This window comes from Falco peregrinus, chromosome 7 (assembly GCF_023634155.1).
Source record: "Falco peregrinus isolate bFalPer1 chromosome 7, bFalPer1.pri, whole genome shotgun sequence".
Taxonomy (NCBI): Eukaryota; Metazoa; Chordata; class Aves; order Falconiformes; family Falconidae; genus Falco; species Falco peregrinus.
Genome location: NC_073727.1, coordinates 57,353,704 through 57,377,580, shown reverse-complemented (window position 1 = coordinate 57,377,580; position 23,877 = coordinate 57,353,704). Strand labels below are relative to the sequence as shown.

The window sequence follows — 23,877 nt, the reverse complement described above, 5'->3', positions numbered from 1 at the left end:
AAGTTATAGGCTAAGCTCTAAGCTTGTGTTGTAAAAATTCATTTTAAAAATAACGTTTAGTGTTAGTGAAAGCATTACTATACACCTACTCATAAATGTAGGAATGCATTTAACTAATTAAATTAACAATTTTGGAGTTGAAAATATAGCCATATTTTAATTCTTTTTTTAATCTTGCTTGCTAGAGAGTTTTAATGAAAGTGTTTATTTTTATTCTGGTATTTAAAATTACAGCATTCATTTGATAATGATTCTGCAAAACAGACTTCATATAGGACAAGATAATCTAATCTTGAATTCAACTTAATAAATAAATGAAAAACAAATTTCCAAACTTGAAAGGAGTTCTCAAGAGTACAAACAAATGCAAAGAAACAATTGACGCTAATTTGAAGTACTGCTAGAAAAAGAAAATGAAAACAGAACAGGCTTGGAACACTGTATATGTACACTGTGTATTTATATAGTTATAAAATCAGGAAATATAGATATGAAGAGGAATGAAGGAACACATTTGTATAATATTCTCTCAGTGGGTGAAACAAAATGTGCCACTGGCACTTTATACAGTAACTGCCTGCAGTGCCAAAACGTGGAATCCTAGAGCCAGCATCAGTCTAAGACCATTGAGTTTTTGTAGGTTGGTTGGTTGTTTTTTTTTTAAATGAAGTCACTGCTCCAGCAGCCTGGGAAATGAACCCTTACACAGATACTCTTCTGTTGCTCTGGTCACTTAGGATTTTCCCTGGTTGTATTGGTTTCTTATGTTTGCAGTGTCTGGTGGTAAAAATCTAATCCTTATTTGCTTGTTTAGCTTTGGAATGCTATTCTAATAATATTACAAGCAGCATTATCTTTTCTAGTTTTATTATAAACCTTTCTAAAAATGTTATTTCCAATAAACATAAAATGTTTGTGAACCAAACTTTAAGTCACAACTCCTGACTTTCTAAGCAGTGGTGGGGTCAGTACTCACAAAAATTGTAATTATTTTCTTTTCATCTGTGGTTCTTATTTTGTATTATTCCATCACTGCCTTTTAAAACAGTTCTTTTATTTAAGAGTACACTCATGCAACACATAAGAGTGGCACTGTCAATTGCCCTATGCCCAGCTCAATAGAGCAGCCCAGAGAACATGCAATATGACACGAATAGCTTCCTCCTGAATACAGTAAGATAGCTAAACAAAATATCCGGTATCTGGCAACATTTAGGATACCAAATGCATCTTCATGCAGAATATCTGTAAAACAAAAGTAAGTCTTTCAGAGTTTTAATAGCTCCAGAACTAGAATATGCTGAGCCCCCAGTGAGCAAGCACGGGGAGCCTGGGGCTCACCTTCCTGCGGCCCCGCTGCAGGCTGCCTGCAGACCCAGGCAGGAAGCACTAACTCAGCCTATGGTAAATTCTGGTTTTTTAGATCCTCTCTTAATCCCCTGGGCTCAGATCTGCTATTGTAACATGAGAGGGAAAGGTAGTTACTGTCCAAACTTAAACAAGCTCTGTTTTAGTGATTATTCTTGGTGCAAAGCCTAGGACTGTCATGTGCCCTCAGAAATGCCTTTTTTCCTCCACATCCTACTCCCAGTAGCCCAAGCTGGGTATCTTGCTAGCTGTAGCCTGTGTTGGCATTTTTACAATCCCACCTAGAGCTTCTTTGCTGCAAGGCATACCAGGAGCCCTGGTCCCCTGGGGACAACCAAGCGTTGCTGGCTCCCGGAGCGCAGAGGCTGACAGCACCAGAACCACAAATGGAGCTGGTGGGTCCAGGCTGCCTCCAGTGGGGTGGAGGCCCAAAGCTGTTCTGTTTCAGGGCTTAGATGTGAGAAGAACCAGGATGCACTGTGGAGGTAGTCTTGGAGCCAAACACTATAGGGCACCCCTTCCCCAGGCAGATACCTCTAAATGAGTCCTCTTTCCTTCTCATGTTTTCACACAGGGCACCTGGGCTGTTTTCTCTCTGCCCCAGTATTTCTTCTGGGCTCAAGACCAATTTCAGAGCTCTGCTTCCCTAGCCTTTATTTCCTCCATTTTGAAGCAGCCATCTCTACTTATACTGCAAGTGCAGCCACCAAGGTCTGCCTGCAATTGCAGTTCAAAGCCTGCATTTTGGAGGTGAGGGTACTCAACTTAGATTTGTGGGTTTCTGTGTTTTCAAGTAGAGGAAGCCATCAAACCCACATCTTATGTCCTGGATGAGTTTTCTAACCTTTAGTACCTCTCATATAAAGTGGTGGGGTTTTTTCAAATTAAAAAAAAAGAGTCTTGATCCCTGCACAATTCTAATATTGGTGCCTACCTCCAAAGAAAATTATGGGCAATGGCTTTGGCCACTTAATCCTCAGACTGTGGGTTGTTTTGAATCCCCATTCTGAGATTTGTAACTCTTTCATAAGCACGGAACAGGGAAGTAAACGGTAACTCTGTTCCAAATACTACTCCTGGGACCTAACATTAAGTATTGCAAAATATTTGCCCACATGTTTTGTCTAGTTCTTACCACTGACATTGGCCTTTACCTTAAATTAGCTTTCTCTAGTCCTTATACCTATTATGGAGATAAAAATAGCTCTAAGGACATTCAAGGAGAATTTTCATTCATGACTCAAGCTTATATATACAAGTTACTATAACAAGTTAACTATACAAGTTACCTTAGTATTGAAGAACTAGTACACGTTTTAGGGTTTCTATTTAATCACTAATGCAAACTATCAAAACCAAATGTAGACTGAGCTGTTTCACTGGACAAAATTGCCTTATTGTTTAGAGACCAGTAGATGGCAACCACCCATTGCAATGTCAAAGGTAAATGAAAAGTGAGCTGTTTGGGTAGTGCATTTATTATGTGACAGCTTGAGCAACAAAGCTCTGCTACTCCACATAAAGAGAAAGCATCAGTTTTATTTTTACTCCTCCTTATACATGCCTTTTGAAGGAGAGAAGTGAGATGCCCTTTTACATATCCAGTTTTGACAAATTATAATTGTGAAAATTCATTTAACTGCAGTATCTTATGGCTGCTCCTTACTGCTAATATCAGTCAAAAAAAGAACAAGTCAATGGCAAAAAACAGATCCAAAGCAATCAGACTGTCCTAGCTTCCACAGCAATAGCCTCAATTCTTACCATGATTAATTAGATTCATTATAGGTAGAAAAGAAGCAGTTACAACTGAATAACTATGATCCTGGGATTGGAAATAGACCTCCTTTTAGAAACTGACAGAGGTTATTGACATAGCAGTTAATCTCTCCTGGCTATCTGAGTGGTCTTACAGAAAATATCAAATTGACATGGTCAAGTGTGAAGAAATTCTGATTCTTTCTACAACATAAGATTAAAAGTTCTTAATTTTTAAAAGCAAGCACTGTAAAGGTTTGAAAAGATCCTCTCAGCCCTCCAAGAACCTTGCGTTTACCCTTCAGAAAAGAATCTCCATCATTAAAACAGGAAAACAGTTACAGAAATACATCAGTAACCTTACTAGAAGGATACTTAACTACCTGTAGTCATATTAAGTTTTAATTTAGCATTAATTAAACCATATTTTGTGAATACATTTTCAATTAGGATCAGTATACATAATACATGCATGGATGCACACAGAAGTAGAGTGTCCATACCGCAGAAAACCCCAGACCTTAAGACCTCTGAAGGTTTCCAGCATCGCTTAACACTGTGATTAGCAATTTTACAAGAAATACGCTACAAATAGCTAAACCAGCTAACAGGAAGAGCGCTGTCATTTAGTAGAAGTAAAACAAAGTACTCTGCATTACTGGGATGTCTCCATACAAGTTCTCAAGTACTTCACAAACCATTAACTTGAAATGCATTAATTTGCAGTCTTGCAGTAGAAAGGTGAATATGTTTACTCTCAAACTCACATCTTTGCTAGGAAGACTTAGAAAAATACTTGATGCAAATAAAGTAACCTTTTGCTTTTCATAGAATCATAGTATCATAGAACCATTTCAGTTAGAAAAGACCTTTGAGATCATGAAGTCCAACCATTAACCAAGGACTGCCAAGTTCATCACTAAACACTGTCCTTAAGCACTGCATCTGCGCTTTTTTTAAACACCTCCAGGGATGGTCATTCCACCACCTCCCTGGGCAGCCTGTTCCAATGCCTGACCACAATATTTTTTTCCTAATATCCAATCTAAACCTCCCCAGTGTAACTTGAGGCCATTTCCTCTTGTCCTATTGCTAGTTACCTGGGAGAAGAGACCTACACCCACCTGCCTACAACCTCCTTTCAAGTAGTTGTAGAGAGCAATAAGGTCCCCCCTGAGTCTTCTCTTCTCCAGACTATACAACCCCAGTTCCCTCAGCTGGTCCTCATCAGACTTGTGCTCCATACCCTTCTCCAGCCCCATTGCCCATCTCTGGACACGCTCCAGCACCTCTGTGTCCCTCTTGCAGTGAGGGGCCCAAAACTGAACACAGGATTCAAGGTGCGGCCTCACCAGTGCCAAGTACAGGGGAATGATCACCTCCCTAGTCCTGCTGGCCACACTGTTTCTGATATAAGCCAGGAAGCTGTTGGCCTTCTTGGCCACCTGGGCACACTGCTGGATCATGCTCAGCCAGCTGTTGACCAGCACCCCCAGGTCCTTTTCCACCAGGCAGCTTTCCAGCCAGTCTTCCCCAGCCCTGTAGCGTGGGCGTCCTGTTATCCAAGTGCAGGACCCGGCACTGAGCCTGGATGAACTTCATACCATTGGCCTCAGCCCATCAGCCCACCCTGTCCAGATCCCTCTGCAGAGCCTTCCTGCCCTCAAGCAGATCAACATTCCCCCCGCAGCTTGGTGTCATCTGCAAACTCACTGAGGGGGCACTCAATCCCTTTGTCTAGATTGTCAATAAAGATATTAGACAGAACTGGCCCCAACACTGAGCCCTGGGGAACACCTTGTGTGATCAGCCACCAGCGAGACATAGCTCCATTCCCCACCACTCTTTGGGCTCAGCTGTCCAGCCAGCTTTAAACCCAGCGTATAGTGCACCTGTCCAAGCCATGAGCAGCCAGTTTCTCCAGGAGAATGCTGTGGGAGATGGTGTCAAAGGCTTTACTAAGGTCCAAGGAGACAACGTCCACAGCCTTTCCCTCATCCACTAAGTGGGTCATCTTGTCATAGAAGGAGATCAGGTTCATCAGGCAGGACCTGTCTCTCACAAACCCAGGCTGGCTGGGCCTGATCACCTAGCTGTCCTGCACATGCTGCATTGATGGTGCTCAGGATGAGCTGCTCCATAACCTTCACCAGCACTAAGGTCAGGCTGACAGGCCTGTAGTTCCCTGGATCCTCCATCCTGCCCTTCTTGTAGGTGGGCATCACACTGGCTAACCTCCAGTCTGCTGGGACCTTCCCACTTTGCCAGGACTGTTGATAAATAATGGAGAGCACTTTGGTGAACTTCTCCCCCAGCTCCCTCAGCACCCTTGGGTGGATGCCATCCAGCCCCATAGACTTGTGCACATCTAAGTGGAGCAGCAGGGCATCGACCATTTCCTCCTGGACCGTGGGGACTTTATTCTGCTCCTCCTCATCCTTGTCTTCCAGCTCAGGGGGCTGAGTACCCAGAGGGAAGCTGGTCTTGCGATTGAAGACTGAGGTAAAGAAAGTGTTAAATACCTCAGCCTTTTCCTCACCTTTGTGGCAATGTTCACACACACACACGCTGCTCCTCCCCCCAAAATGAAAGATGCAGATTACCCTTGGCCCTCTTTTTGTTTCTAATTTATTTGGTAGAAAAAAATTTTTGTTATCTTTTATGACGGTGACCAGCCTGAGTTCTAGCTAGGCTTTGGTATCACTAATTTTTCCCCTGCATAACCTCGTGACACCCTTGTAGTCCTCCAGAGTTGCCTACCCCTTTGTTTAAAGTTGGTAAACTCTCCTCTTTGCCCTGAGTTCCAGCCAAAGTTCTCTGTTCAGCCAGGCTGGTTGTAAAGGAATGAAGCTGGGTTAACTAGCATTGATAATATACAGCTGTGGGCCGGCTTCAGGGGCGGTGGGTTGGCTGATGTAGATAAGGTGCAGCTGTGGCTGTTCTGTTAAGGGGTTGTGAGCCAGTGAAGAGAGAGCAGCCAAAGAAGAGAGAGGAGGAAGAAGCAGAGAGAAGGGTGAGAGAGAATGTGCATGCCCTGGATGAGGAGAAGGCAGCAGAGGGACTGGTGTGAAGGGTATGTTGGTATGTGATGGTAAAAGATCTTGTTGCAGCTGGCTAGTCTGGAGAGTGCTGTGACAATTGGTGCTCTGTGTGAGGCCCTTCAGATGATGAGACTGAGTGTAATGAGTGGTGACAGCAATAATGGCTGTGCCGGGGGACATTTGAAGTTTTCAACAGTGACAGCGGTGCCCAGTGTAGCGGAGACAGGCGGGGATAGTCTGTGATCTAGATCACGTTGAGATAGGCGGGAGAGCCTGGGGACCTGGATCAGATACCAGTAAAGGTGAGCCGTTGGGATCAAAGAGAAGGAAGGCTGACTGCCATCGAGTTAAGAGGCTGAGGGTAATCGGCAATAGCAGCGGAGTACACAGCCAGATGTGGCAGCAGCCCACAGCGGTGGCGGGTCCAGAGCGTGTCCGGCCAGACAGCGGTGATGGCTGTGCTGGCGGAAGGCGCGGGAGCAGCGCGGTGCCGCGGGCGGCTCCTGCCGTTGCTGCTGCTGCTCGGCCTGGTGGTATTCTTGCTGGCGTTTATGTGCTCGTTGAAGGTGTCTCCACTTGTAGAAGAAATGGGCGACCACAAGGCTGTTAAGAAGTTTTTCAGGACACAGAATGATGTGTTAGCGTTGTATTCTAGATCTGCTGCTGCTGAAAGCTCACTCAGGTTACTGTCTAGTGTGACCCAAGAGGTGAAAGGACAAGGCATGACAAGTTCATCAGAACCCCCCTCTGAAGAAATCAAAATCCCAGATGCTAAGAAAGCAGATAAGAAGAAAGGTGATCAACCTGCAGAAGCTGAAAAGCCCAAGATAAAAGTGAAGAAGGAATTCAGGGACAAGTTGTCTGGACTGTATGAAAAGTTTATTTGTAAAAAGGTTGTGATGATTGTTAAATACCTAAGGTATGAAATTTTAGAAAGAAAAAACAAAAAGGGGGGGGGGATTTGTAGAGGAGTCAAAGGACTGTATGAAAAATTTATTTGTAAAAAAGTTGTAACAATTGTTAAAAACACAAGGTATGAAATGTAAAAAAAAAAAGGGGGAATTGTAGTGGAATGGAGCTGGGTTAATTAGCATTGGTAATATACAACTGTGGGCTGGCTTCAGGGGTGGTGGGTTGGCTGATGTAGATAAGGTGCAGCTGTGGCTGGGCAGCCAAGGAAGAGAGAGGAGGAAGAAGCAGAGAGAGAGCGTGCCCTGGATGAGGTGAGATGAGAAGGCAGCAGAGGGACCGGCATGAAGAGTATGTCAGTATGTGATGGTAAAAGACCTTGTTGCAGCTGGCTAGTCTGGAGAGTGCTGCGACAGCTGGTCATCTTCCCCGGCAGCTCATCTTTTGGCACACTTTGTTAAAGCTACAGTTTTACAGGAAATCTGTGGTGAGCTTTACTGAGAAGGCTTGACTTCCCCTACTGTGAGTCCCAGTTACACACACAGACAAAGTTTAAAGTACAATACTAACATTTTTTGGAATGGTAAGCAAGATTATGAACATCAAGACACAGCAAAGACTAGAAAGTAGTAAATAGGAAAACTGCTAGCAGCAATGCAAGATTATGGGGCTCCATACTTACAGTCCTTATGGAAAGCAAGAAGATGCCCCTGGGACAGATAGTAAGGCAGAGGCTTCTGCCGAGGTGTCTGACAAATTTTAGGGGTTTCACACTGAATATTTATACCATAAGGGGAGAGATCTGATAATCATCACAAAACTGTACAGCACCAAACTGCAACCTGATGGTATTATGTGCTTTGTGCACTTTCCCATTGTGTACTTGTCCTCTAGAGTGTAAGACAGCACTAGCTTTCTAGGTCTTAGCAGCTCTTGAGCTGTGCCTTTATAAGAGCAAAAGGTCACAGTCACAGACAAGCTTTCACCGCAGTACTGTCAAGGTCTGAGCCCTTGTGCAGGCCGGAGCCCAAGTGTCATCCTGTATCAGGAGAACAGATAGTTTTAAAGATTCAAGGTCTGCTGTTTCCATGAAGATGTGATACTTATCACAGAAGAAGTCTGCAAGAGACCATGAAGGACAGTAACTCCCCTTTTTTACAGTTGCAGTCAGTACAGTTTAGTTTAAAGTTCAAAGGAATCCATATGGAGATTCCCTTCCGTTCAATACTTCATACGTTTCAGTAGCACAAAATACACTGGCATGCACTGTAAAAATACTCGGATTTTTAGCAGAACCCTTCCCACAGTCTGAAATCTTATGTGTTAGATATCTGAGTAGGGGTCAGTGGAATTCCCAAAAGATTAGGCTACATTTCTCTTGGATGTGCACTGCAATGTGTATATAATGAGCTGCGCCAAAGTCTTCTGAAGATTGTGGTGTGATGAGAATATGCGTACCTCATGTACGTTGGTAAAAAGGCCCCATAAAAATGTCACTCCAGCCTTTTCACTCTTCTCCTCCTGCACTTTCTGAAATTTGAAAAAGCCAGAATTGCCCCTTACTATTGTGCAGGAAAAAAACATCTCTGAACTGTTTTTAGCAGAACATTTCTGTGTCTTTGATGAAGACACTGGAAATGTTCCTCGTTGAGAAAAGCTGTAACATGTAGTGTGACAGGCATGTTTGTTTGGTCACTTTGTAGTGGGGAATGAAAATATGATTGAGCACTAAAGCAGGTGTTTGAGCGTTGACTTCTAAGCAAAGAATAAAGTACAGATTTGCATGGGGATTTTGCTTACTCGACCCTTATTTCAGATGCCATTTAAAGCATGATTTAAAGGAGGAGTAACCAGAGGGACAGTCCAGTAAAGTGCTGCGTGATTCTGAGGTGCCGAATGCTATCTGTTACCATTGCTTGCGATGAGATTTAAAGGTAATCAATGTTGGCAGGATCTGAACCATCATAAATTATGAAGATAAGATGGTTAATAAAAGAATGCAAATGCGGAAGGTAAGTTTGTGTTTCTTGACAGTGTTCAGCATGACTTTTGTAATTATTAACTTCATGCTAAATGCCTGAGATAGTCCTTGTTCAAATGCCTCAGTCTAGCTCCATATTATCTCCTAACAACATTTCCACAATGAGGAAAAGAAAGACAACAGATTCACCTCGTTCATCCACAGATTTGACTGAAGGGAAGGAGAAATTAAGATTGAAGAAAGAGGTTGGCCTCATTAGTGGAGTGTCATTAATTGCAGGTACCATGATAGGCTCGGGGATCTTTATGTCCCCCGAGGAGGTGCTATACCGTATGGGAAGCCCTGCCAGCAGCCTGCTTATCTGGGCAGCATGTGGTCTCCTCGCCATGTTCGGAGCCTTGTCGTACGCTGAGCTTGGAACCATAATTAAAGAGTCTGGAGGTGAATATATTTACATCTTGAGGATTTTTGGTTCTTTTCCTGCTTTCCTTTTTGCCTACACTTCTGTTATCCTAGTGAGACCAGCTGGTTTGGCAGCTGTCTGTCTGAGCTTTGCTGAATATGCTGTTGCACCGTTCTACCCAGGATGCTCATCTCCGCAGGTTGTCATCAAATGTACAGCTGCTGCCTGCATCCTGCTTTTAACTATCATCAACTGTCTCAATGTGAGGCTGGCGACATCGATTATGAACATTCTTACAGCTGCCAAACTGTTGGCTTTGTTGGTGATTGTGGTAGGCGGATTGGTGCTGCTTGCCAAGGGACAAACTCAGAGTTTTCAAAATGCTTTTCAAAACACGACTGCAGGTATTGGGGCAGTTGGAGTGGCATTTTACCAGGGACTTTGGTCCTATGATGGCTGGAACAACTTGAACTATGTAACTGAGGAACTGAAGAAACCTGAGGTAAGTGAGCTGAGTTTTACTTACTTAATCCTGCTGCTAATATGATTGAATCTGTCTATGAAGGGTTTAAAGCATTGAGGAAAGACTACTGAGCTTTCCTCATGATTTGTTCTGTCTTCTTGGCAAGACACTTAAGGCTATGTCCAGAAAGGGTAAAACCGAGTCCCTACACAAAACTAACAGCCTACTGACAAGAAAGCACTAAAATACCCCTTTGACTGGCAACAAAGCTATTAGGCAGCACTTGGATGCTTTGGGATGAAGCTTTGTCTTAGTGTTCAGAGGCTCTCACTATAGATACCTAGATATACGCAGAAAAGCACTCACAACTATAATCCATAAAGGTTTCTTAACGCCACATACTCCCTAAAAGACTTGATCTATAATGTATGTATCAAAAAACCACTTATCTCTCCTCATGGCATGGAGTGGGGACTTCAGAGCAAGCCAAGCCTCACTGGAGAGGGAGTCTAGCTCTCTGAATGACCCCTGTCTTTCAACACCTACTTTTTTGGCATTGTTCTCTCCATGCTATAGGCACTGAAGCAGCTCGTGTGCATCTTACATCAGCCCTCTCTGTGCCATATTACCTATTTTCACAGATCAGACACTACAGCAGTGAACAACCCTTTTCTAGAAAGAGCTGTGTGAGTGCAGAGTGTACAGAGTGTGCTTTCTACCAGCCCTCCGCACAAGATTTTACAGATTAAATGAAAGCGCACAGTTAAATGTTAACCTAAATGGCAGCAAAGATCCTAGGGTCATGTGGTACTTGTGGGGGGGGAGGCAACAATGTAAGGAATTGCTATATCTTGTCCTACGGTGGGAATGAGGAATGCAAAAACTGGTATTTCAGGTTTTTAGATATATATGATTGCTATATGATCACTTCACTACTTTTTTCCAGTGCTTTCAGCTGCATAAGGTAGTGCTTGTTGATTTTATTGGGCCTTAAAATGATCTGTGGTGTTCCAAGACAGCATACTGTCACTAGAAAGAAATATGTAATTCCTTCCTAGAGCAAATCTCCTTTGTGCTGCCCTGTTTTGATTTAATCTGTAGAGGAGTTAAATGTGATGCAACACACGTGGGTACTTCATCCATGTCAGTGCGATGTTCATGGGAAAATGCAGCACGCCAGGAGACAGAACATGCTAGTAACAAATCAATATTAAAGTAATCAAGAAGTATGCAACAGACATCTTGGGCAGCTATGAACCAAAATCTTTTAAAATAAATTTGGGTGGGTTTTTATGGTTTGAGACTGTTGTTTTTTTTTCAGGACTAACTTTTGAAATGTACAACCTTACTGTTTGCATGACATCTTTGGGACACTGGTACAAAAACTGCCATGTGAATCTGGATTGAAGTCTTGTTCTGTAGAAAAGCTTAGTGAGCAAAGGAGTTTGAGAGATGTGGGTGGTGGCAAGGACAAAACAAGAAAAGCCCCGTGCAGGCATAAATGTGCTGCATCTAACATTCCTGTCATCCCTTTCCAGGTGACCCTTCCCAGAGCTGTGATGCTTGCCATTCCTTTGGTTACATGCCTGTATTTGCTGGTAAACGTGAGTTACTTAGCAGCCATGACTCCATCTGAACTGCTGTCTTCAGGAGCTGTGGCTGTCACTTGGGGGTGAGTTCTGCACGTGGCAACACAGCTGTTGCAGCCCAGTAAAATATGGGTTCTCCCCTGAGTTTCAGGGGATCTGCTATTCCCAGTGAGAATGGCAGGACTGCATTGGTCAGGCCAGGAAGACATGTCAGGCTGTGTCGCAGGGAAGTGTGCTGCCAGTCCCCTCTCTGTCACCTTCAGGACACTGTACAACCTGCCCCCACCGAAGGCCAAGGCTAAGAAGCCCCGTTCGGCCCATGGGGTCCAAAGTTCACCTAGGCTGCCAAGACGGGGTGCTCTGCAGCACATCTCTTCCCATTCACTCTCGAAACCTGTGGCTCCCTTCCAAATCATGTTTTTCCCCATGGAAAGTGGCCATAAAGAGGTAGTGAAGTGCGCACCAGGAGCATCTCAGGACAGAAACTGAGGATGCAGCAAGGGTGTATATCCAGACCTGGGGGCTGGGAGATGCCCCACATTTTAGATATTTCCAGAAACATGGAAAGGACAATACGCCACCCACTAATGCAGAGGCAGTGGTTTGGGAGTGAGACAGGAGCCAACTGAGTGAATCCTGTCCACTCAGCACCTGGAATTAGATCAGACCAGAGTCTTTTGGTTCAGTTTCTCCATCTGTGGGGAAATGGAAAATGACGCTGATCTCTACACCACCTTTGAGAAGGAGTTGGGTGCCTTTGGTAATTGTATCTTCAAATTGGCATTTGTTTTTTCAGAGTTGCAAAGAAACTATTTGTACCTGTCGTCAGCCTGAAATGTTTGTGATATTAAACAACCTCTCCGCAAGACAAGGATTTTAGGAAGAGAAGGGAGAGACTGTCATAAGAGATGTAGGCATCATCAACTCCTAACCAGATGATCTTCCACCAGAGCATCCAGCCTTAGTCTAAATATTTCCAAAGACACAGAATCTGTGATAGCCCTAAATGAGTCATATGGCAGAAATGATGACACAATATATCCAGATTATGTTGCTGCTTATCCTCTTCCTAGAAAGTCATCAGTGACTTTGCTTCTGTGTGCATTTCACAAAATCTCCAGTTTGAAGGTCTGACTGAGCTCTTGCTGGATGCATTCTGTAACAGCTTTAATGTCATTATAAATAGGAGCTTTTAAAGGTCTAGTGCTTTGTTTGAGCAGGTTACAAAGCCTCACTAAGCTGCAGTGTCATGAACTTTCTCTGCACTTCCTTTCCCATCATTCCTGATTAACAAGTTATTTGTGAGCTTCCTCCTTTTTAACACATCTCCTTTTCCTGCCTGATTAATCTTTTCACCCTGAGAGTGCAATTCAGGAAGAAACATTGAACTAGCAGCCAGAAAGCTGGGCACTCAAAAGCCTGGAGGATAGGTGGATGGCCACAGGTTGAGGAGGGTGTAACGGCTGTGGTTCATGGGCAAGAGATGTAGCTATTCAGGTCAGTAAGTAAGGGTGGGAGGAATATAAAAAAGCCACAGAGGAAGACATATCACATTTAAATGTTTACTCCCCATATAAGAAAACTGCCAGAGAGAAACATTGTTCAGTGGTGAGAGGTACAGCCACAAAGGAGCTCATGAAACTCTCCCCAGCGTTTTGCTGATGTCTGTGATTTACCAACTGCAGATCTCAGTTTGCTTGGTAGAAGTGACTCACAGTAGTGCCCATAGTTCATTTTCAGGGTCCAAACAGCAAAGCACCAAACTCATAAAAGCAAAAATACACAATTGCTACAGATTTTACTATTACTTTTGTGATATATGTTGTTTTCCCTTGAGACCTTATGGTTGTGGAGTCACATGATTATAGGAGATACCCAGATTCCATCATTTTGAAAAAGGGAAAACATTTTCGTTCTGGTTATTGTAATTAGCTTAATAACTCAAAGCCTGAAGGACCATAACCCAGGTATTAAGCTTCTAAACTACATTTTTTAAGTTGTTGTGATAGATAAGCTCCTGCCATGACTTTAGAAAGCCCAACTCTTGATTTTTGAATGTTTGGGATAGGTGATACTAAAAAAGAGTTCTTAGGGCATAAAGACATACAATTTAGATGGAAATATAAAGTGTTCTAAAAAACTTCTGAGTTTGGAATTTTTGCCAATTAGATTAATAGTGTATTTGTGTGTATATGTATACGTGTATGTGACAGTTATCCCCAAACACCAGCATTTATTACTCAATTAATAATCTTCATGCTGCTTCATTCCAGAAGACAAGCTTCACTTTCAGGTGCGAAGATTATCACATCTTGCAAATATTTACCTCAAACTCTATTTGTAACTCTGCTACTCCTTCTGTTATGGAGAAAGCAAACCATAAATGTCTGAATATGTTGTAGAACCAAACTCCTGGAATTTAAACAATTGCTTTGGCTTAAGCCTTAGTCACAGAGTAGCAGAAATGAGTGATTATGGGATTAAAGGGTTAAATTCTTATACATATTAGGGAAGAGGTTATAGTGCAGGATATTTCTTCAGGTCTGGTGGAAACAGTTTTTCTGTGCTTTCCAAGCTAATATTATTTGCTGTAATAGCAGTATCCCCAGGATTCATGCCATAGCATCTGTACACAAAAAATGGGGTCTTGCCTGTTGTGACAGATTTGTACACTATTGCAGTGTCAACAGATGTAGATATATATACACTGGGCAGGAAGAAAAGCTGCCTTCTCTGGATCAGTGACTAAATATGGGAACTGGAAGAAGGCTTTAAATCATTAGAAAGGCTTTGGAAAAAATTTCAGTGAGAATAATGGAGGGAAGAAACCTGTCTGGTTCTATGATGAGTATTTGATACATCTGTGAGCTGGATGTTATGGTGTGAACTCTTTCACCTCAGGGACAAAGTCCTGGGCAATTGGGCATGGCTCATCTCCCTGTCGGTGGCACTGTCTACATTTGGTTCATCGAATGGCACATTCTTTAGTGGAGGCCGCGTGTGCTACATTGCTGCAAGGGAAGGCCATATGGTAAGGACAAAAAAATGGGGTCTGGCTTGTAGCATGATAGCTCTTTAGGGGGTTGTTTCTTGTTCAAAGAATTTCTTCCCCATCTTTTTTGAATGTAATGTGTATGTTGTCTCCTGGATTTCTTCTTCAGCCATGTAATTTCGGAGAGAGACATAATTACCTCTAACGTGAAGTTTAAGAACCGCTTTGAAATGAACAACTGAAATAACGCTTGCTGTATTGGAGCACCTGGCACAGGCTCTGTGGTGACCTAGCTAATACACCTGCCAGGGAGGGGAAACCTGGCCATGCTTGCATGCTGTAAGGCATCCTTGCTCACTCTGGGAAGGTAGCCCAGCACTGGCACACTGCCTTTGCAAGCAATACAGACTACGCAAGCTGGTCTCAGGGGTGTTCCGTCCTTCCCGTGGTGTAGTCCAGTTCGGATGTAGCATCGGATGTCTCTGCTCTTCAAGCTTCATAGCAATTACAAGGTGATGCCGAGCCTTCCACCTTCCCTAGCTGGGGTTTTTAATTAGTTTTGTCAGGTGGAGACAAATCTGGTAGCCCAGCAGAGGTCAGGCTGCTGCAGCTCCATACTCCCTGGTCCAGCCGGTAAATTCATCATATATTCCCAAGAGGCGCACACATACAAACACAAGTATACAACATATATATACACACATACATACATGTATATTTGTATATATACATATACAGATAGCAGGGCACACAGATTTACATATAGACACGCTTAGTGCTCACACAAACACTAGCACATCCCACACCAAGGGCCTCATCTTGTTCCCGTCTTTGGCTGATCAGGGCTCTGTTAGTGGGAAATATAGATATATACAGATGTACAGTGTGGGTCCCTCCAGCAGCTGGGCTCAGACATTCAGTCTGCTCAGTATCTGCCCCTGAATCCCAGTCTCCCCAGTTGCTGGCACCTGGCCATACAAGCTCCTGAGGCTGCTGCTGCATTCCACCTGCTGGTATGGACCCCCTCACTCACAGGCACGCTTCTCCTTCTTAGTGCTTGAGCTGAGTTACATTTGTCCTCTGTTTTGAGCAGGCATGTTGTGTTCCTCTTGGACCTTTCTCCTTCTTTGGTCCTTCCTCCCCACGCCATCTGGCATTTCTGCTCTCAGGTGTGAAGGATATCGCTCCACTCCTTGTACACAGGAGGGAATCTTTGATGTATATGAGTTGCCAGGTTGGTGGAGATGACTGGGTTGGTGGTTACTGGTTCCACAGTTTCTGTTACTGATGACGGTGTCTGCTTTATCGTGGTCAACTCTGTGCTAAGCAGTTCACAGATGGCCTGAATTTGACCATATCGGATGAGTTGAACGTTTAATGCCATTTCTTAGACACTCAGCTCTAGAAGAAGTTCTTGCATGATATCTTGGTTGGAAATTAGGGGGGTGGGGGGAGGGAAAAAGAGAAGCCTTTCTCATTAAACTTTCCCAATGAACCAAGCAATAAAGAGGCTAATGATTCTCTCTGTGTTCTGGAACGAATCCTGTTTTTCTTTGTGGTTAGTTGCATAATTGTTTCAGGAGTACTCCTCGTCTCATTTTCCAGGCATCCCAAAAGAAGTAAGAGGGACATGACAGAGAGCAGAATAGTGGGACCATGCACAAGGTCCTGATGATCACCAGGAAAGCTCTGATTTGACTTGGCCTTAGTCTGTCACACTAGTAGTTTGAAAACCTCATCTTGCCTGCCCAAACTGAGCATATTTGATATAAAATCAATTAGAAACAATAAAAATATTCTTGAGGGGGAGTTTCCATGTTTACACTCCTCAGAGCTGAACTGCTTTTATGTTATGTTTATTTGATGATCAAGAGTGGCTCTGGCTGCAGGCAGAGCTCCCACCAGCAGCTGAGGGGAATGGGTAAGTACGTTTGGGTGTGTGACATGATGGTATATTGTTTTGCTTTGGCTTTCAGCCAGACATTCTGTCTATGGCTCATGTGCGATGCCTCACGCCCTCCCCTGCTCTGCTGTTTACATCTGCTGTGTCTTTAATAATGGTAGTATCAGGAAGCTTCACCAGTATCGTGAACTTTTTCAGGTATGTATGTGTTACGTTTCTGTTTGCATCCCCCGTGCTCCTGGTTTTTTTATATTGTGGGGGTTTTTATGAGCTGGGGCTATTGCTTCCTAACCAATATTGTGGAGAGGAGGAAGGGAAGAAAGAAAAGAGCTTAGGAACCAGCATCTTTGCAATGCATGAATGCTTCTGTCACTACATACTTAACTGGATGTGATTCATCCTCATATTGAAATGAATCTATAATATTCAGATCATTCTGAAGTTCTCATTGTTTGTGCTGGAAAGGAAATGAACAGAAGAACTACTAAATTTATATCAATATTCTCCTTTTTAATTGGAAAGATGAACATCTGGGATCTGCAAGTCAGGCCTGACATTCCTGGATGATCTCACCCCAAATGTAATGCTGTCTTTTTTTTCTTTTTTTCTCTCTTCTAGTTTTATAGCATGGTTTTTCTATGGCATGACTATTTCTGGCCTCCTGTATTTAAAAATCAAGAAACCAGAACTGCCAAGATCTTACAAGGTGAAGTAATAACATAAAACCCTCAAACCCTTTTCCTACATTGCCCAAATGACTACAAGCATTATGAGGAAAGAGCGAGCACTGGGCTGGTTGCTTACAGATTTAGTGTGTTGGTTGTTTTTTAATTTCATGTTTTATCTCAGCAAAATCAACAAGGGGCAAGATAGTGTGAATATACAGGCATAAGTCAAGGCTGAATTCTGTCTTGATAAGCTAATAATGCTCTGCCCCCTGAGTGTGGAAAATATATCTACCATATCCTCTTTTTTTCCAAGAGATTTAAGAGGAAAATGAAGGATGATTCTGATAAAAAATGTAATCACCTGTTTATGGTCTCAGAGTTTGGTTACACTCCTCAGAGGGCAGCCCAGGTGTAAGAACCTTGCAGAGGACAAAATACTCAGCCAGAATGGCCCAAGTCTTTTGAGACGGCCAGGAGACAGGTTTGTTTCCAGTAAAACAGCTAATTGGAAAGAAATCAGGGGTTACCTGTTCTTTCCCCGGTGCCATGAGTTGAGCTGCAGCGCTTCCTCAGTAACAGAGGGAAATATTTTTACAGAAAAGAATGCGTGAACAGGAACAGCCTCGTTTTCATAGGGTTCCTCCAGGATATAGATGACAGGCTGACACTGCCAGGCTGTGCGAAACAATATCAAGTGTCCTATGGGGCTCAACATGAAGAAGAACAGCGTTCTATTAAGTTTTGCAGTCACTGGCTTCTGTGGCTCTGTCCTGAAATTAGGATGCTGGATGAGGATGTTCACCCAACTTGTGGCAGAATGGGCTTCAAGGAAAAGTTCTGTTTCTACAACAGTGTTTCATATATTGTATAACACTCCCATGTCCTTCAGGCCTGTGGATGGCATGTGAGGGTGTCAGCCTGCTGCAGCCTTTGGCTTGATGGCCTAACTCTTTCCTTAACTAGATGCAACTCACATCTAAAGGTTCCAGGTCAACTGACAGTCTGTGGCTGATGTCCTGCAGAATCAGTATGCGCATTGCAGGATTGTATTTAAGGGAAAGGTTGCCCTTGGTTTGAAAATAATTTTTATTAGCATTTTGCCAGAAGTGTTAGAACATGGTGTGGGGGAAGCAGAGCAGAGTAGAGCATCCCACTAAGACAGATGAAGCCAATGGCAGGTCTTCTCCCTGCCCCCACAGGTAACCATGAACATTTCCTTCGGTCTGTATCAGTGCCCTTGTGTTGGACAAGGGTCACAAAAGCAAAAAAAAGGAAAATCCCAGCTTGAATGTTCAGTTTTTCACCTTGTGAAATCATTTTCTCTTGTGCATTCACTAGCCTTTGAGGGAGGACGGCCTCAAATTTAAATTTAAATGTTTCCTGACCGGACTTACAGAAATACCCTCTGAAGTTGCCTGTCCACCTATTTGTCAACACATGAATAAACCTTTTTTGCCCAAGGGTGCTAAGGTTCAGTTATGTGATTTGTATGCGTTGCTGTGTGTTTGGTCTACAGCTCAGCTTTCGGATGCAAGGTAGTAGGGAGAGCAAGAACAGACCTGGCACTAAGAACAGTAGTTTGCAATTTCATGTCTAGGAGGGCAGGGAAGACCAGGGGTTAGGGTGTGTGGTGATGGTGTAGCTCTTGAAGGGATGTTCAGCCTTGGAGTGGGGGTGGGCTGAGAAACAGGATGCCTGGATTAATTGAGATCTCTAGGTAACACCTCAGGTTGCAGCATGTTTTCATCTGCAAAAGTTTCAGGGATGTCCAGACCCACAGTGGCCCATGATTACGTGATTCTTGACACCAGATTTTTTTCTTTCACAGGTCCCGATTCTCATCCCTGTGATCGTGCTGATAGCAGCTGTGTACCTGGTGTTAGCTCCCATCATTGATCAACCCCAGATTGAGATCCTCTACATTGTCCTGTTCATTTTCAGTGGCATCATTCTTTATTTCCCACTGGTTCGCTATAAGCGCCACTCTCACTTTTTACAGAGAGTCACTTTACATCTCCAGTTGTTCCTGGAAGTTGCTCCAACCACTAAGGATGCAAACTGAGATAACATCCTCCTGGCATATGGCTGCCTGCCCCTCATGGTTTATCCCAACACCTTGGTTTTCAAGGCTTAGAAAATATTCTGTAAGGGAGAATGAGTAGAAAGAAATCATCAGTAAAATGCCTAGCTGAGAGGGACTAGAGCCATGACTCCTCACATTTCCTTAAAATTTTGGGGACATGTTTTTCCCATTTTCAGCTCTGCCTTGGTAGATTACATACAGGTTCCAAACGAATACATGTTTTTGAATTTTCCATCCCAAGAAGAGGTGTTCACCAAACCCTTAGCTCTTCTATTTCAAGGCAACAGGCAAAAAAAGACTGAAAATGAAATATTATTCCTATAGCAGGCTGTGACCCTAAGCCATTCCTGGTAATGCCTTTAATTATTTCCACCTAGTTCTGCCCACTGTGACCACAGAGCTTCTCCAATAAATGAAGCATGGATACACTGTGTTCACAACAAAAAAACCTTTTTCACTCAGGTATTTGCTTTGGGAGCTTGCTTTTCCCTTGCTCCTTCAGTTCCAGGTGCACAGTCCAACAGTCCTTTCTCTGTCTCAGAAGTCATCCTGTATCTTTTGTAGAAAAACCTCTGATGAAGATGAGAAGTGCTTTGAAGCTCTGTAGTTTACTCAGTTGAGAAGGCACTTGTCATCAGGGATCCATCCAGTCATAGTGCAAACACAGGCAACATCACTCAAGTAGCAACAGTCACTCGATAACCTTCCTGTAATTCCCCCAAAGACAAATAATTTGTCTTTGTCACTTGTGACAAAGTGAGCAAAAAAACCCCAAACTACAGCAAATGAGCCAGAAAGATACTCTCATTGCAAATTAAAGAAACCACATACTAGGCTACGTTTGGAGAAGTGTGGCCAGCAGATCAAAGAAATGCTCTGTCCCTTTGGACTCAACACTGGAGAAGACACACCTGAAATGCTGCACCCAGCATTGGGTCCTGCTGTTCAAGAGGGAGTTGTGAAGACAAAGAGCCAGGCTCTTCTTGGTAGTGGTGGTGGTGGGCAACAGCCACAAGTTGTTGCTTGAGGTATTCAGGCCGGACTTCAGGAAAATTTCTTCACCATGAGGATGGTGTGCAGGAAGGTGGTGAGATCTCAGTTCTTGTACATTTCCCACCACAGCCATTTCCACCAGTTTCCAAGATTCTAAAGGCACAACACAAAAAAGTCAGGGGCTGTGCTCTCACCCACACCTAACACCCCTAACACACTGCAGTGGCTGTTTTCCTGTTACCCTGAGGCTGAATGCTTTTTCTTTTCTTCTAGGGGAGAAAGAGACATTACACACTTCTCTTTCCACTTGTACAGATTGTTCCTGAATAGGACCTGTCCTGCCATAGGCTAAAAAGGTCTAGGTGTTAGTCCCTAAAATGTCTTGTTTTATCTCAAAGTACCGAGAATGTTACCCAGGTTAACTTTGTCAGCTTGGTCTTCTGCAGACCTGTACCTAACACCACATTCCTGGAACAGGGTGACTTGATCCTCCAGGCCTCTTCCAGCCCATCTCAGAGCTGTGTATCTGATAACAATCTCACTCTGCCACATCACCCACCTCTGCTGTTCCTCTGAGTGCTGATACCAGCAGCTACACAGATGCAACAGTGGTTTTTTCCAAGTGTTAGGTATGCTAATGGGATTGGCCAGTTGCTGCTCATCTTCTAAATCCTTAGCTTAAACAGTGTTTAGGGGGATTTCCTTCCACTGCTTCTTACTGGAGTTGTCAACAAAGGCCAATGAAGGAACAGTTTTCCCTCCTGAATCCCATGACAATGCAAAATTCTTGGAATGCCACCTTGTCTTCCCTCCCTGATAGAGAGTGTGTACTTAAATGACTGATGAGCTCAGGAGCTCTAGGTTAACTTCCCACTACTGCCCTAGGCTCTTCATCTGATGTCAGGCAAGCTTCTCAAAGGAGCTATATCCCAGCTACTTATCTAAAAATTAGGATAATACTATTTCTATGATTATATATATTTTTTTAACAGTTGCTGTTTCCTACACATATTTATGGAACCAGCCACATGGGACTGTGCTCTTTTGAAGATCTACAGTCCATATCAAAAAAGTGGGAACTTAAAGGCTTAAAGACATGCACAATATTTGTGGCTTGAACCACCTATCCTTCTGTACCTAAATATAATCAGGGTTGATACTGTCTGCACGTAATTCTTGTGGAACAGGAGTTATTGCTGCTGTTTGACATTATGGGTATAGTATAGATGATGAGAAGATGAAGGGATTAAGTGGCTTGCACATGAAATGTGTGGAAAATGTGACTGTTTCTCCCAAGGTCTCATCAAGCATCTTACCATGTAACCCATCCTTTCTTTCTGTGCAGCTGTGACATATGAACAATGATAATGAACACAAAAAGACTTAACACTTTGAATAAGTAGCCTTTATATGGTATTGGTTGGTGTATGGATAAAGGGGAGCTGAAAAGCTGCAAGTATTATATTTTGCACCAATCTCATTTTCTATAGATATTATTGCAACAAGATGTTCTTTTTATGTTGCCTAGAGTTTGCAAGCACAGGTGTTTATAGTACCAAAACAAGATGCTGATAGCTCAGAGAATGGCAAGATAATTACAATAAAATGGACATTAAAATGAAGTGAGTTGATGTGGTGGTTTGCTTTCCATCCAAGAAAAACAATTCGATAGAAATTTTTACTGCATGAACATAAACAGTCAGCATCAGGCTTATCTCTCATTGGATGGAAGGTTTAACTACACGTGTGGGTGCTTGGATGTGCATACTCTCATTTTTCAAAATGATTGCTTATCTTTTTCAAACCCAGCATATGCAAATCAGAATCTCTCTTTCCTTCATTAGACATTTGAAATAGAAGTTTCAGGAAGAGGCAGCACATCCTTACTTTTCGTTACTACAGCACAGCAACAAACATGACAGCGGGCAGAGCATTAAAGTTGCCATGGCGTGTACAGGTTGTACTGTAAGCTCATGTTGGTCCTGTCTGTCTCTGAAGCTCCAGAGCCCTGTGACATGTGCTTAGCCCCTTCCTTCATGGGCTCTGAGAAAAACTGGACTACCAGCATTGCCATCAAGGTAGTCATAAGATCTATACTTCACCTCAAGACCCTGAGTATAATTGAATCCCATGCTTCAGCTGGCAACCTGCAACCACCAGTCTGGAGTTTTACTTTGGTGCACAAAGTGGGGGTTTTCCTGACTTCTTCAGAAGCATCAGAGATGGGCTACACCTGGGGGCAGTCAAGGATGGTCCAGTGTGTGAGAAGCTACAGAAAATCCTCCTTTGGTTATTTTCTGATAAGCCTTACTCATATGCCCAAGTTTAAGTGATTATCATAATTTGTGGCTGAGGAGAAATTTCCCCTTGGGTGAGACAGCACAGAATCCATAATGATTTTAATTTTCCTCTGTTGCAGAAATACAGTTCACCTGATTGGATTGGCTGAATTTATCGTATCAGTTTCTGCCAGTGCAGAGGGTTTGGTGTTCAGTCTCTCCTGCTTTCCTGGGACATAGGGAGTAATCAAGGCCTTACTGGACCCTCTCAGCAATGCTAAGGGGATTGTAGAGCTTCCAGTTTCAGAGATGAGATAAATATATCCTACTCTTGGAATCATAGACCATTAAAGTGTACGTTGGAATTGACCTCTGGAGGTCTGTAGTCCAACGTCCTGTTTGGAGCAGGACTGTTCCCCATCTTAGATTAGGTCACCTGTGACTCTGTCTCACCATGTCTTGGAAAACACCGAGGATGGAGAGCTCACCATCTCTCTGTGCTGCCCTTCTGATAAGAAAATTTTCCTGAAGACCAGTCTGAACCTCTCAAGCCACAGCTTGTGGCTGTTGCCCTTCACTGTACTATCTGCTACCGCCAAAGAGGTTGGCTCCATCATGTTTGTAACTCTCCTTTATGGAGCAGTCTCTTTTTGCCAGACTCAACAAGCCCAGCTCCCTCAGCTTTTTCATGTAGGTGAAGTGCTCTAGGCCTCTAACCACCCTGGGAGCTCTCTGATGGACCCTCCCCAGTTCCTGTGCTTCCCTTTTGGACTTGGCAGGGGTCAGAGAACTGGATGCCACATTCCAAGTGCACCCTCACAGGTGTTGAGTCTGTAGGGACACTGATGTCCCTTGATCCGCTGACTGTACTGCTAATGTAGGGCCAGTACGTGTAACCCCAGCTCCTTTCAGCCAGTCAGTTCCCAGCCTGTGCTGATGCACACAGATGCATCCAGATGCAGGACTAATGCTTCCCATTGCTGAACTGCAGGATGCATCTGCCAGCCCAGTCCTCGGGTTTCTCTGGGTGCCTTTGGATCGAAGCTCCACCATTTGGCATGTCAGCTTCTCCCCCTAATTTATTACCACCTGCAAATTTGCTGAAAGCACATTTTATCACATCATCCAGGTTGCCCATGAAGACACTGAACAACATTGGCTCCAGGTTTAACTGTTGTGGTACTTGTTTCCAGATGGTGACCAGATATCAAGTCACTGATGTAGCTGTAGCTTCTATGTAAAGGTGCACACTTCTAAGAGTTTCAGCTGACTCAGTGGAAGGCCACGTCAAACCCTCATTTTATACAGCTGGTGCTAGTATTAGCAACTTTGGATAGGCTGTGATAAATCTACCTGTCAGGATGACTCAGTCTAGCAGTTTAGAGGGATCTATATCTTGCACTTTATCATTTATTGACTAGTTAGTCAAGTATCATCAGGGTCTTTG

General features: G+C 43.5%; 1 protein-coding gene across 1 annotated transcript; it reads left to right on the top strand.

Moving 5' to 3' along the window:
* Positions 1–7,333: 7,333 nt before the first annotated feature.
* Positions 7,334–21,773, top strand: LOC101924251 (b(0,+)-type amino acid transporter 1-like). Its single transcript, XM_005232077.3, has 6 exons — positions 7,334–9,962; positions 11,462–11,595; positions 14,414–14,543; positions 16,481–16,605; positions 17,026–17,113; positions 18,904–21,773. The coding sequence occupies exons 1-6, from the start codon at positions 9,150–9,152 to the stop codon at positions 19,135–19,137; spliced, it is 1,524 nt and encodes a 507-aa protein (XP_005232134.2). The 5' UTR covers positions 7,334–9,149; the 3' UTR covers positions 19,138–21,773.
* Positions 21,774–23,877: the final 2,104 nt, after the last annotated feature.